The sequence below is a fragment of the Nomia melanderi genome, chromosome 4 (genome assembly GCF_051020985.1).
Source record: "Nomia melanderi isolate GNS246 chromosome 4, iyNomMela1, whole genome shotgun sequence".
NCBI classification, from domain to species: Eukaryota; Metazoa; Arthropoda; class Insecta; order Hymenoptera; family Halictidae; genus Nomia; species Nomia melanderi.
Window position 1 is genome coordinate 1,612,673 of NC_135002.1, and position 13,467 is coordinate 1,626,139.

The 13,467-nt window shown below is 40.0% G+C and overlaps 4 protein-coding genes across 5 annotated transcripts in view; 3 read left to right on the forward strand and 1 right to left on the reverse strand.

The window, feature by feature from the left end:
* Nucleotides 1-426: 426 nt before the first annotated feature.
* Nucleotides 427-6,229, reverse strand: LOC116428217 (tRNA (uracil-5-)-methyltransferase homolog A). The gene is made up of 9 exons (XM_031979584.2): nucleotides 6,186-6,229; nucleotides 3,043-3,468; nucleotides 2,814-2,969; nucleotides 2,546-2,741; nucleotides 2,341-2,468; nucleotides 2,021-2,271; nucleotides 1,704-1,938; nucleotides 1,448-1,640; nucleotides 427-1,372 (listed from the first exon to the last, which is right to left on the reverse strand). The coding sequence occupies exons 2-9, from the start codon at nucleotides 3,334-3,336 to the stop codon at nucleotides 1,086-1,088; spliced, it is 1,740 nt and encodes a 579-aa protein (XP_031835444.1). The 5' UTR covers nucleotides 3,337-3,468; nucleotides 6,186-6,229; the 3' UTR covers nucleotides 427-1,085.
* Nucleotides 3,857-6,195, forward strand: PNKP (Polynucleotide kinase 3'-phosphatase). Its single transcript, XM_031979591.2, has 7 exons — nucleotides 3,857-4,001; nucleotides 4,079-4,593; nucleotides 4,658-4,903; nucleotides 4,970-5,308; nucleotides 5,372-5,653; nucleotides 5,737-5,798; nucleotides 5,870-6,195. Exons 1-7 carry the CDS (start codon nucleotides 3,860-3,862, stop codon nucleotides 5,991-5,993), a joined length of 1,710 nt encoding a protein of 569 aa, XP_031835451.2. The 5' UTR covers nucleotides 3,857-3,859; the 3' UTR covers nucleotides 5,994-6,195.
* A 35-nt stretch (nucleotides 6,230-6,264) lies between the features above and the next one.
* On the forward strand, nucleotides 6,265-10,935 carry LOC116428194 (putative RNA-binding protein 19). 2 transcript variants are annotated; one of them, XM_031979527.2, is made up of 12 exons: nucleotides 6,265-6,431; nucleotides 6,508-6,712; nucleotides 6,787-6,986; nucleotides 7,049-7,276; nucleotides 7,358-7,634; nucleotides 7,706-7,915; nucleotides 8,022-8,947; nucleotides 9,119-9,321; nucleotides 9,624-9,740; nucleotides 9,930-10,035; nucleotides 10,123-10,246; nucleotides 10,600-10,935. In XM_031979527.2, exons 1-12 carry the CDS (start codon nucleotides 6,396-6,398, stop codon nucleotides 10,665-10,667), a joined length of 2,700 nt encoding a protein of 899 aa, XP_031835387.2. In that variant the 5' UTR covers nucleotides 6,265-6,395; the 3' UTR covers nucleotides 10,668-10,935. The 2 variants fall into 2 exon arrangements, with proteins under 2 accessions (XP_031835387.2, XP_031835388.2); XM_031979528.2 differs by lacking the exon at nucleotides 6,265-6,431 and having other exon boundaries at nucleotides 6,548-6,712; nucleotides 6,806-6,986.
* A 1,292-nt stretch (nucleotides 10,936-12,227) lies between these two features.
* Nucleotides 12,228-13,467, forward strand: part of LOC116428318 (uncharacterized) — a 40,589-nt gene continuing 39,349 nt past the window's right edge. The window contains exon 1 of the mRNA XM_076366890.1: nucleotides 12,228-12,463. Coding sequence (XP_076223005.1) covers nucleotides 12,422-12,463 — 42 coding nt within the window. The 5' untranslated portion in view covers nucleotides 12,228-12,421. The remainder of the gene's footprint in view (nucleotides 12,464-13,467) is intronic.

Genomic DNA, 13,467 nt, shown 5'->3' on the forward strand with positions numbered 1-13,467 from the left:
CCTGGTTGTGCTGGTTCAATTGGTCACTTTTGAAATTCAAGCGATCCCTGATCCGCGTCTCGTCTGAGATTGACACGTTCGGTGCCACGTGTACTACATATGGTAAGAAAATGTTTTTAACTATTTCTACCGTTGTCGAGACACCTCTTGAAACTTTAACTTAAAATTATCTTCCAGATTTAGTCATATATTCTGAATTCATTTTTTGACTTTTCCCATCATTATAAAATCGACTATAGGAAACGTCAAAAATTCAATGGAGAAAAAATAATGAAACTGAGGAAACATTTATAAGTTAAAATTTTAAAGGGTTCGACACAGTAGAAACAGCGTTGACACATGGTCAAGAATAACGGTATACAAAGCACCGTAAAGAAACAATATGAAAATATATAAAAATTACCAAGAGCTTGAATATAATTTATTTTATTTAAAAAATCAATACAGTCCATAAGGAAAGTGTTACCGAAATTTCCGTGGCACGGAACGTGTTAATCCCCATCGATTCCCATCCGAAGTTTCCCATGAGGGTGTCGAGGTGCGTCAAGGCTCCTCGAGCAACCCCTACTCACGAGGGTCCTCCGAACACGACACGCGATCGATGTCCGAAACACACCGCTGGTCTTGGTATTATTATATCGAATAAAGTGATTATTCAGATTACAAGACTGTGTACGGGGGACGGTGCTTTTATTCAATGGAATTTTAGGTACATTGATTGCTGTGGAGCTGGATGCTGGTTAACGAAGTCCGAGTGCTGGCAAGAGTCATTTTGTTTAAAATAGACGGTTCAACACGTTGAATGCTGAATTTAGTTCTCATTAACTTCATGTCAGCTGGTATTTATTGTGTATATTGGTGCTATAATAATAATGAGTCCAGTGTGAAAAATAATTGAAAGAGAATATTAAAACAGTCTGAAGTCCACGATGTTTGTTGGAGCACTCAACGTGTTAATCTTTAAAAACAAGATTAAAAAAGACGTTTTAGATAATTTCTAATATGGAAAAGGTGATACAAGAAAGCTTAGCTTTCGAATTTCCTGAAGTTGGTTCATGTGGACAACTTCAAATGAGTCTCCAACGTTAACTGGAGTCATGGGGCTCTGTATTAGTAACTGGAGTCTCCAGATCACGCGATTTCATCGCTACGGATAGTCTCTCCAGGCAAAGCAGCAGCTCGCAGTGCTTCGTGTGCGGAAACATGTCGACGGCCACAGCCTTCACTGGCACTAACGGGTCGCCGACGTACTGCTTCGACGGTGGCCTGGCCAGGTCCACTAAATTCCTCGCGGCAGCTCTCGGATCGCAGGACACGTAGACCAGCCGCGACAATTTGTTCGCCTTGCGCAGAGTCAGCAAAGCTCGTTGATCTGAAACGTTTCTCCCTGTACTAGAGCTCTGTTATTTATCAGATCTGTTATTTATCAGATCAGTCTTGGTCTTACGAAGTCCTGCCCGTGGAGGATCCACAACAGCAACGATGTTGGACTTGGTGGTCCTACGGATCACTGGAGGGAGGATGTCCTCCGCTTTGCCCACGAAGAACTCGCAGTTAGTCACGTTGTTCGCGACTGCGTTCTCCCTAGCGTCTTTTATAGCGTCCTCCACCACTTCCAGGCCGAACACCTCGCCGCAGTGCTGCAATGTCCTGAATTTAATACTCTGGAATACTCTGGAATACTTTTCATGGAGTCTTTTTACCTTTGAGAACACCAGACCAATCGTCCCAGTGCCGCAGCAGATATCCAGCAACGCTGTGTCCTCGTTGGGTGCTGCCAAGTCGATGGCTGCTTTGTACAATACCTCGGCGCCCAAGGTGTTCACCTGGAAGAACGCCTGCGGAGACACTCGGAACTTCATGCCCAACAACGTCTCCTCTATACACTTGGAGCCGGAGATATGAGTGAAATTGTCTCCATTCTCGCCATCAATGCTTCTGTGCAAGAATAAAGATACTGATAAAATCCAGGGACCTTATATCCTCTATTTCTGAGTTACGGTTTTTGCTGCTGGCTTACTTTTTGTTCATTATTTGGAAATGCAAGGATGTAACCCCTGCCTCTGCACCCTTTCCTGTCTCGAAGAAGTCCTTCAGCTGTGACCTTAGTTCCTCTAATTGTTCGGGGCTCAAATCCTGTGGGTGGATACCCACTATCACCATCAGATCACCCGAGAGGGTTGATCTGACTGTTACTTGCCTCCAGTGTCCACTGTGATCAACTGGTTGGAAAGGTTTCAGACCAGAGTTTCGTATGAACTCTTCAAGAATCTAAAATGTGCTTATACAAAAGACAAGTTTAAGGAGTCGATGGTGGAAGGTGTCTTGTGGAGAACTTACTTTGACTACAGTCTTCATTTTATTGGGAATGTGACAGAGGTCGTCTATGGGTCCTACAGCAGTGGATCCAGCTGCATAACTGGACAGTCTGAATCCTATCATAGCTTGGTTACCATCAATGCTTCTACCTGTGTGGTGATAGCATTGTACCCATTTGTATCATTTGATGTTACCATTGAGATAAATAGGTCTACTGTAGAATTACCAACTGTAAATTCACACTTGTTTCTGTACTCAGTGTTCTTGTCTGTGCTGAGAATAGGGAGTAATTCGCAGGGCAATCCTTCATACTTGTTCCTCTGATAATTTAACCAGTCTAAAAGATCATCCTTGCTGTCTTTCAACATTTGCTTGCAAATATTTGTTAGAATAGACCTCATTTCCTTTTGTTTCAACTCCAACTAAAAACAAGAAAGAGGATCCTTATGTGTCCTTAGTAATCTTATGTGCTTAATCATTGATAACTATCTTACTTGATCAGGATAAGGCATATTCCACAATGGTGTTGTGGTGGATTTAATCCTGTCCTCAACAGAGATAGGTTCACTGTCATCTATCTTTAAACGCTTATTGATATTCTGCTCCTCTAATCTTCGTTTCACAAATGGATCTGGAGCTGGCTTAGCAATCTATGTCCCAAGGGATGAAAGAATTTCATGTATATCGGTTCCAATGTTTTAATGTTAGCAAATAAAGATGTACCTGTGCTGTAAGTTTAGAGTTTTTCCACTGAATCCCATTCAGTTTCTCTATAGCCTTTTGACGGTTCTCTTCATTTCTGAAGGACACGTAGAGCCATCCACTGCCCTTTCTTGGTGGTTTCACCTTGCATGTTTGCAGCTCGAGCTTTTCATTTAAAAGCTTTTTAAATTCACCTATGCCATAATACTTTGGCAAACCACGTATTTCAATCTTATACTTCTCTGACGTGAAGTCGTCTCTATCCAGGTAAGCATAGGGGTTCTTCTCCACCCCCGTGGATTCGTTTGTAGTCATTCTTTTGAAATTTTCTTTCACAATCGTAACTTATACAACTCACTCATAGAACCATAATATAATTTGCTAATAAAGGTAAATTCCCCGACTAAGTCCACGTGTTTTTCTATCTTTCTATCAAAACACCACGTGCTGGAAGTTGCATAAGGTTAGGGTTAAGTTGGACCCAACCTACTCTGACTGTCACAACAAACGCGAAAATGGTCGGACAGAATTTGTACCCAAAGAAATTAATTGGTGAATTAAAGATAAAGAAATCCGATAAAAGCTATAAAATATTTTTTAGTGGTATTGATAATAAATAAATGTGCAAATAACGCTAGCATAAAAAACTTCCTGACATCTTTTGCGTTGCTCTTAACAAAACGTCGCATTACTGTTTGTGGAATATTTTGATTTAAAACTATGTTATCTATTAATGTAATCTCTTCGTAAATGTTTATATACATTATTTTTGCATAGATATGAATGTTTCTGTTGATTTCATTGGAGGAGTAAAATTATTGATTTTTTTTATATTACAATGACTGAGGAAGCTAAGAGCTGTTATTTGAAAAGTAATGATACAGAATTACTAACTGTATTCTTGCCACATCAAAAACCTGTTATTGTGGGACGTTGCCCGGAGACTAACATTACGGACTCACAATGCTCTAGACAACAAGGTTAGCAGCTTTTTGTCTGATCATTTATATAATCAATATGCTTTGCATAATGTATTACTTGCCATTATTCTTTACAGTACGACTCTGTGCAGATTACCAGGAGTACAAAGTTTTTATACAGCAGCTTGGAAAAAGGTCTTGTGGGTTCAATGGCTTTAAAACTCGTAAAGATGTCAAATTTATAGGTCAACATGAAGACCACTTAGAAATGTTATATGGTAAATACGTATATGAAATTGAATTTAACCCTCCTCCTCCTAAAACTCTGTTACCTCAGAAGAGAACTAGACAAATAGACAGAAGTACTGAAGATGAAGAATATACTCACAAACAAGCAAAACTTGAAGACAACTTAGATGACAATAGGTTTGTGAAAGAAGAGCACAACGGAGAAAAGGAGAAAGAAACAAAACCAGCAAAAAATACTGAAAGTAGCATTTTGAAGTTTCTAAAAAAGCCAAGCATGAGTTCCAATAAATCAAAAGATGGGACTAACTCTGTAGGTGAGAAGGATGAACAAAGTACATGGGAAAGTAAAGAAAATGGAGCATTATTAATATGTACAACAAAAGATGTAGAAGGTCGTTCAAAGGTAATTAATTAATATTATTCATAAGAAGTTCATGCAAGATTTAACAAGATACATTCATTATCAGATAGCTGCATACGATATGGATGGAACATTGATAAAAACACGTTCTGGCTTAGTATTTCCAAAAGATTTTGACGACTGGCAACTTATATATCCAGAAGTATGTGGGAAATTAAAGACACTTCACAGTAATGGTTATAAAATAGTCATTTTCACTAATCAAGGAGCATTGGGTACAGGAAAGCTGAACGTTAAATTATTCAAGAATAAAATAAAAAATATAGTACAAAGAATTGGTGTGCCAATGCAGGTATGCTTTGAATTCAGTTGAGCAACAGTACATAAGCTTATTCTGTATATGTTAATTTGTTTGTAGATTTTTATAGCTACTGGAAGTAGCATCTATAGAAAACCAGCAATTGGTATGTGGCAACAATTGGAAAAGAACAATGATTCCGTACCCATTGACAAAGACAGTTCTTTTTACGTCGGGGATGCAGCCGGCCGACAAAAAAATTGGGCTCCAGGAAAGAAGAAAGATCATTCATCAGTAGACAGATTGCTAGCATTAAATTTAGGCTTGAAATTTTATACCCCGGAAGAACATTTTCTTGGACACAAAGAAGCACCTTATCTACTGCCAACATTTAATCCAAAAACTTTACCAACTGTTGATGTATGTACAGGGGGCAATATAACTTCGAATGTTCAAGAGGTAATTAGAACGATATTACGCAATGTATAATTCATAAATATGCTGTGAGTGACATATTTTTAGATAATCTTGATGGTTGGATGTCCAGCATCGGGCAAATCATTTTTTGTAAAAAATTACCTAAGCAATTATGGATACGTTAACAGAGATAGTCTCGGGAGTTGGCAAAAATGCATTAGCGCCGTGCAGAAACATCTGATTGATAACAAGAGTGTGGTGGTGGATAACACAAACCCGGATACTTCCTCCAGACAACGATACATTGAAGTAGCAAAGAAACATGGTGTTCCTGTGAGATGTTTCGTCATGACGACAACTATGGAACATGTGAAACACAATAATAAAGTAACAGAATATTAATTGTTGATTACATAAAATAGCCATTGCAACTGTGCTATTGAATATTGTATACAATTTTTTTATTTCAGTTTCGAGTGTTAACAGATCCCAGTCACGCTAGGATTACTGAGATAATCATTAACTCTTACATGTAAGTGATAGATCCTTATAAAATTAATGATATTGTAACACAGATTCAGTGAATGGTATATTTTTTTTTAGAAAAAATTATCAATCACCGACTTTGGACGAGGGTTTTACAGAAATCGTACAAGTTAACTGCGTCCCACTGTTTCAGAATGATGACCATCGAAAACTGTACGAAATGTATTTACTTGAAAGCTAGTATTACTCGTTTATAATATACAAAATCACTATAGGCATGCTTGTATGTACTTAAGTAGTGTTATCTAAGTAATATTTATTTTACAATGTACTTTAAGAACAACTGGCTTTTCTTTAAATATTGTATAATTAAAAGCGAATTATTTAAAAAGACATTGTAACATTATAATTTTTTAATAAAATGAATACGCACTTTTAATGACTATTGTAGCTTTCCTTGTCATGTGTATATCACAGTAACGGCACTATGATATCGGGGAACCCTGTTCTCTATGTAATTTTTATTCCCTCTAAATCTTAAGGAAAACATAACCTCCTTAAAACCGCATGGTGTGTCTCAGTGTGTCAATGCATAACATAAACATTGGGAATTTTTATTAGAAATAATTATGACTGATACAAAATGTCACGTCTAATAGTAAAGAATTTGCCAAAAAGTGTTAGTAACAAATCTTAACTATATAATTACAACGATAAAATGTGGTAGAAGCATAATGTACACTGAAACTTTATAGATTACAGATACAAAATTGAAGGAATTGTTCAGCCAAAAGGGTTTAGTAACTGATGTGCAATTGAAATACACAAAGGATGGAGTGTTTCGACGATTCGCATTTATTGGATTCAAAACAGAGGAGGAGGCTATAGCTGCGAAGGAATATTTTGACAAAACATGCATAGAGACTAGCAGAATATCGGTTGATCAATGTGCAAGTCTAGGTACCTTAAGAATTATAGTAGATTAAGGTTACTTTTGTTGCAGTAGTTTATATTTTATGCATTCAATCTCATAGGGGATTCTTCTAAACCCAGGTCTTGGAGTAAATATGCATCTGATAGTTCCAAACAAACTGCAGTTAATAAGGGTTCCACTGACACAGCAGAGAATGATTCTTTGGAGAAGACAAAAGCCAGTGAAAAGAAAAAGGAAAAAGATAAAAAGAAGAAGCAAGAAAAACTTGTAAAAGATGAAGTGAAAGAAGCATTAGAAAAGGTAAATTTATCATTGTTTGGTAACAATATTTATAATCTAATGTTTACACTGATTTAACTCAGCACAAAGATGACCCTTTATTCATGGAATTCCTTGAAAGTCATACAGCAAATAAAACTGTATGGACCAATGACACGATATTAGCAGTCACTAAGGAAAAGGATCAAAGCAACAGTGAAGATGACGATGAAGAAGCCAGTGATAAGGATGAAGATGATGAAGAAGAAGAAAAAGATGAAGAAAAGGAAGAGAAGGAAAAAATTGCAGATAAAGTTATATCTGATTTAGAGGTGATTAAAATTTTATCTGTCACAAATTGATCCTTGTAACATACCACAAAAGGATAATAATATTTATTTTTCTTAATATAGTACATGCAAGCCCTGAAGAAAGGAAAAGACCAAGCTGAGAAAAAAGAGAATATTGCAAACAATAAAATTACACTCAAGGGTGGCCCACAAAAATTTTTTACTGTGAAGCTTCGTGGACTAGGATACAATCACAAGAAGAAAGACATCAAACAGTTTTTCCATCCACTGAAAGCAAAATCGATAAGAGTGCCTCGCAAGATTAAGGGAATAGCTTATGTTGGTTTCAAAACAGAGTCACACCTTAGGAAAGCACTACTGAAGAATAAAAGTTTTCTAGGTAATAATACAACACTTTACGTAAATCAGAAGTCTAATTTCAACTGTTTACTAGTTCCCATGGGTTTCTAGATGGTAAACAAATATTTGTAACAAGATATGAAGAGAAGGAGAAAACCACAACTGAAGAGCAGAATGAAAATGAAGCAAACAACAGGTGGAAGAAACAAGAAGAGGCGTTGAAGGGTGAGGAGAGCATAGCAGAATCCGGAAGAATGTTCATCCGAAATCTGTCTTACACCACAACGGAGGACAATATCCGGACACTGTTCGAAAAATACGGTACACCATTCCTCTACTGAATTGATGTCTAATTAATCTCTTTCGTGTATTATGAAACGTATCAAACAATTCAGTCAATTCAACTGCTCCAATTCTTTCCATCTAGGTCCCTTAACAGAGGTGAACCTGCCAGTGGACAGAGTGACCAGAAAACCAAAGGGCTTTGGCACAGTGACGTTTCTAATGACCGAGCACGCAGTGAAAGCGTACAGCGAGTTAGACGGCACCGTCGTGGACGGCAGAATGCTGCACCTGCTTCCCGGCAAGGCGAAAGTGGATCCACTGGAGATGCTCAACGACAAGGGACTGTCTTACAAAGAGAAGAAGCAACTGAAAGCAAAGGCGACTGCAGGGTCCTCGCACAACTGGAACGCGCTATTCCTCGGTCAAAACGCAGTGGCGGATGCCATCGCTGCTACCTACAACACAACCAAAGAAGCTGTCCTGGAGGACAGCTCCACGAAGGGCCTAAGTGCTGCAGTGAAATTAGCTCTGGGAGAGACTCAGCTGGTCCAGGACACCAAGAACTTCTTGGAGGAGAACGGCGTTTGCCTGGACGCGTTTAATCAGCCCGCACTGAAGCGATCCAAGACCGTGATATTAGTGAAGAACCTGCCAGCCGCGACGCCGGCGCAGGACCTCTACCAGTTGTTCAGCCCGCACGGGGAGCTGGGGAGAGTGGTGATGCCGCCGTCAGGGATCACCGCGCTGGTGGAATTTTTAGAGCCGTCCGAGGCACGCAAGGCGTTCACCAAATTAGCATACACCAAATACAAACACCTGCCGCTCTATCTGGAATGGGCGCCCGACAATAGCTTCACGACGCCCGCCGAGAGGAATAAAATAGGCGCCAGGGTGGACATCGGAGAGGAGCAAAAGAAGCCTGAGCAGAATGAGGAGGAGAAAGAACAGCCGAAGGACGAGAACAAAAACAGCAAAGTCGAAAGCGAGGACGAAGAGGAGCCCGAGCCAGACACCACTCTCTTTGTCAAGAACATTAATTTCACGACCACGGACGAGGACTTGAAAGCGGTATTTTATAAGTTAATCACGGATTTTTCGAATTCCACTTGACTGTGGTGCGACGGTATTCTGAAGTTTACTGTTACATTGAATGCATAAAGGCCACAGTCTGCTGAGAGTGTGAACTTGGCGAGAGTTAGGGTTCTCTTATGAGTGGTGTGTAATTTGTTCTATGTTCAGTATTTCAGTAAATGCGGTCCAATTCACTATGCCACGATAGCAACGAAGAAGGACCCGAAGAACCCTAGTGCGAAATTGTCAATGGGCTATGGATTCGTGAGGTACAAATGGAAGGCAGACGCAGAGCGTGCCCTGAAGACTTTGCAGATGACTGTGCTGCAAGGGAAAACGTTGGAGCTCAAACGTTCTGAACGGACATTGACGTACGTTGACTCGTTTATCTTGGATTTCTTAACGTTTGTACTTAACCCCTTCTACAACAATGAGTGAGACTCGTGGTGAAGATTTTCAACATGGTTCAACAAATATATACTCAGTTCATTCGAATTCAAAGTAAATATTATTCCTCTGTAATCAACTGTTACACTTAAAAAGAAATATGGGCATAACGTATGCTTAGAATTTTTCTCTTTTTCCAATAAATTATTAACGACAAAGTAGCCTTATCGATCAGAGTTGAAAAAGACATCATAGGCCAAGGGGTTAAAGAATTATTGTGTTGCAGCACCGACGTGAAAACTGCGAAGAAGACGTCCAAAGTGACCGCTCAGACTGGTACCAAGATTCTGATAAGGAATGTCCCCTTCCAGGCGAACGCTGCGGAAATATCTGAACTGTTCAAGTACGTACTTGAAACGTCACTCGTCAATGATTATTTAATAGTGGTTTAAGGATCAAGTAATGTATGATTGTAGTAGCAATTTCCAGTGAAAATTCTTGTTATCGTTGACAAAGAATGAAGTGTTTTAACGAGATTCATTGAGAACAAACTTTCAATGTCGACGCTGAATAAAAATTGAACAATCCGTAGAGCGTTCGGCGAGCTGAAGGCGGTCAGGCTGCCAAGGAAATTGGTCGGCGTTGAGAAACACAGGGGTTTCGGGTTCGTCGAGTACTACACGAAAAGCGAGGCCAAGGTACTGGTCGATGCGCATTGAATTAAACGTTGTTTCTTTTTAATCGGGTTTACGATCATCGATTAAATCCCCTTCTGCTTACCGCAGAAAGCGTTCAAGGCCTTGTGTCAGAGCACTCACTTGTACGGGCGAAGGTTGGTGCTGGAGTGGGCGCAGGCCGAGGAAGGCGTCGAGGAAATTCGGAAGAGGACTGCCAAGCATTTCCATCAAGGTACTTCAAACAATTTAATGCTATTGAATTTGGAAATTTTGTGGGTCTACGCTGTAGGTATTATTACCATTGAAAGGCTAATTCTATCAACTTTATCAATTCTGTCAATTTTATTATTCTTTCAGCTCTATCAATTTTACTAATCCTTTCAGCTCTACTAATTTTACTAATTCTTTCAGCTCTACCAATCCTTTCAACTCTACCAATTTTAGCAATTCTTTCATCTCTACCAATTTAACCAATTCTTTCAGCTCTACCAATCCTTTCAACTCTACCAATTTTACCAATTTATTCATCTCTACCAATTTAACCAATCCCTTCAGCTCTACCAATTTAACCAATTCTATTTCCAGACGACACAGCAAGCAAAACCAAGAAAGCTACCCTAAATCCTGAAGATGTCGGCTTGAAAGTAGATTGAACGAAGACCACTAAATCGCCCAGTTGGATGTCCTAACTTCAAACTTTCCTACGAAACCAACGATCGTTAAGAACAATATACATCACTCTCCAACATCAACGAATCTCTCCGTAAATCAACGAAAAGCTACCACTCAGAAGACCGAAGGAGCAACGATTGAAACGAAGGACACGCGTCAGTGGTCGACGGGAAAAGACATCGCAGCGTCTGCCCATGGAAATTTGTAAATAGCCAGCCAGCGTATCGAATAAACTATAAATTCATCGAACACATCCGCGATTTTATCGCGCGTTTCCTTTCGTCGGTTGGCAACGGCTCAAGCCCCGTCGAAAGTCAAACAATCCCGGGGCGTGTACCGGCGACATTGACCTTCGCGTCACGTCGACGCCGCCGCTCTTTCTCTCGACGTCGCTTTTCTCGAAAATAGTTTGGATTTCTACCGGGACGCGCGAGCGCGCGTCGCGGTTACCAATGCCCCGCGTATTTAGGTTCGGCGGATATCGCGCGCTTAATCGGCGACCCACGCCCAGCCCGACTTAATTGCAGCCCCGAGGCGAGCTGTTGCACCGGCCGCTGCAAGAATGCGTTCCCCGGTCCCGGCCAGGTTTCGCTTTTGATCTTGCTGTTCGACTGGTTCCGACGACATTATTGTTAGTAATTTATTGCGTGGGACTAGCGGAGATATTATCGTCCGAGTAAAAGAGACGAGAACGAATGGTTCGAACTATTCAAACTTTAGACTGTATATGGATCTCGGAATCTATTCATTTGAGTCGATTCAATGTCCAGACAATTCATAAATTAATATTCTGAAATGATTATACATACTCTGAAGCTGTAAGAACTTCCTGATTTTGGAAAACTGGGTAAGTCCTTCAATATCATTTATTCCACAAAAGTCCATCAATAAGAATATCATTTATTCCATAGAAATGTACAAAAATCAGGAAACATCGAAAAATCGGCTTCATTAGCCACGCATTTTCATTTACTTCTCAACAGTCTAAAAAACCGGGTGAGTCCATCAATAAGAATATCACTTATTCCATAAAAATATAAAAAATCAGGAAACATCCAAAAATCGACCTCATTAGCCTCATTAGCTTCAATCACTTCTTCCTCAACAATCCAAAAAACCACCGGCTACCATAAGCTCAAAGTCCACTAAATGTCAGAAGACACACTAAGGAAAGCTAATCGAGCTATTCAAGACCCTAATCAAGCTCCAGTTTGACAGCAGTCCGACATGATCCTCTCTAAATCTAGCGAACACGAGACGAAGGCGCGGCTCGGTATTTGCATACATTCCGTCCGTTCGAAAACAGCTTTTCCCAAAAATAAAGATAGCCCGTGGTTATCAGCGTCGAAAGAAGCCAGCTAACCAGGCAGCCTCGGTGGAGGGAAGAAATGTTTTTCCTTTCACCTGCGTGTCCGAGAGGAACACGGCGAAGGAGGAGGAGGAGGCGGTGCGGGGGAGGAGGGGAGGAGAGAGCTCGAGGAGGCGGAGAGACGACCCATGAAAGTAACAGTGCCTTCTCCCGGGCGAAACTCAGTCCGAGTCTCCCAGCCCTGGAGAACGGTGCGCGTGTCCTGTTGTCTCTCAGTCAGTGAGGTGGTGCCGGAGCCGACAAGGTCGCGTGATACACCCGTGCCACCGGAAACCGTTCCGCGAACATTTTTCCGACCGGGTACCACCGTCCCCGCGGACCGATATGTGCACGACCTGATCGAGGGATCAGCAACGAGAACGATCGATGAGAAAGGATAGCTACCGTGGATCCGCTAAAATGGACTGGGTAAGTCGGGGAGGGTCAAGGGTTGAAGGTTGAGTTGCGATGTTGAGGAAGATTTCGGAGGGAGTTATTTAGTTGACGTTGGAGGAATTAACTATGTACTGGGAAGTTTCTCGTTAGGAATATTGGACATTTTTTAACTAGACACAGACAATATTTTTTTAAATTGACTTAAAGAAAAGTTGCATGTGAATTGAGAAACAAAGATTTTCATTCCAATATTTTACACATCGATGCATTATGTACAGTTGAATAATATTAAATTCTTTAGTTTTACTACATGAGATCAAGTGACTGAGAGTCACCTCTCGAGTGCAAAGGGTTAACTCTGCACTCGGAGGTTTCTGGTTAGGAATATTTAACCCTTTGCACTCGAGGGGTGACTCTGTCATCACTTGATCTGATTTGCAAAATTATGAAGTCTTGTATATAATATTAAGCTTTGTATGATGCATCAATATGTGGAATATTGAAATAAAATAACTTTATATATGTTTCCTCGTTAATTCATTTCAAAGAACTTCTTCTGTATCTCATCGCAGAGTATTGAATATTTTAGTGAAAAACTTTCGAGTGCAAAGGGATAACACTAGATTTTCGAGTCAGTTTGATTCATATTGAATTTTATTAGCTGTTTAGATTTCTTAGATTTAAATGGACGATCAATCTTTCTGGGAACGATAGGATAAATTATAAATGTTCGTAAATCTAGTGTTAACGTTGTTTGAAGATCTTTGAAAGTAAGTTGGGGGAAGTCACAAGTGCATTCAGGAAGAAAGAATATTCTAATATTTTATGTATCGAGAGGTTATATGAGGATCGATATCAAATGGATTTTATAGTTTGATTTTGTCAAACCAGAGGGTAGTTGTGAAAGAACATAGGAACAAGGGTTAATTTGCTCGAGTTAACTCTGATCCGTTTCAATCCTGTGTAGAGATAGACTCCACGTTCAGTTTAGTATAGTTGAGTGGTAATAATAATAACAAATCGTATGTATAAAACCA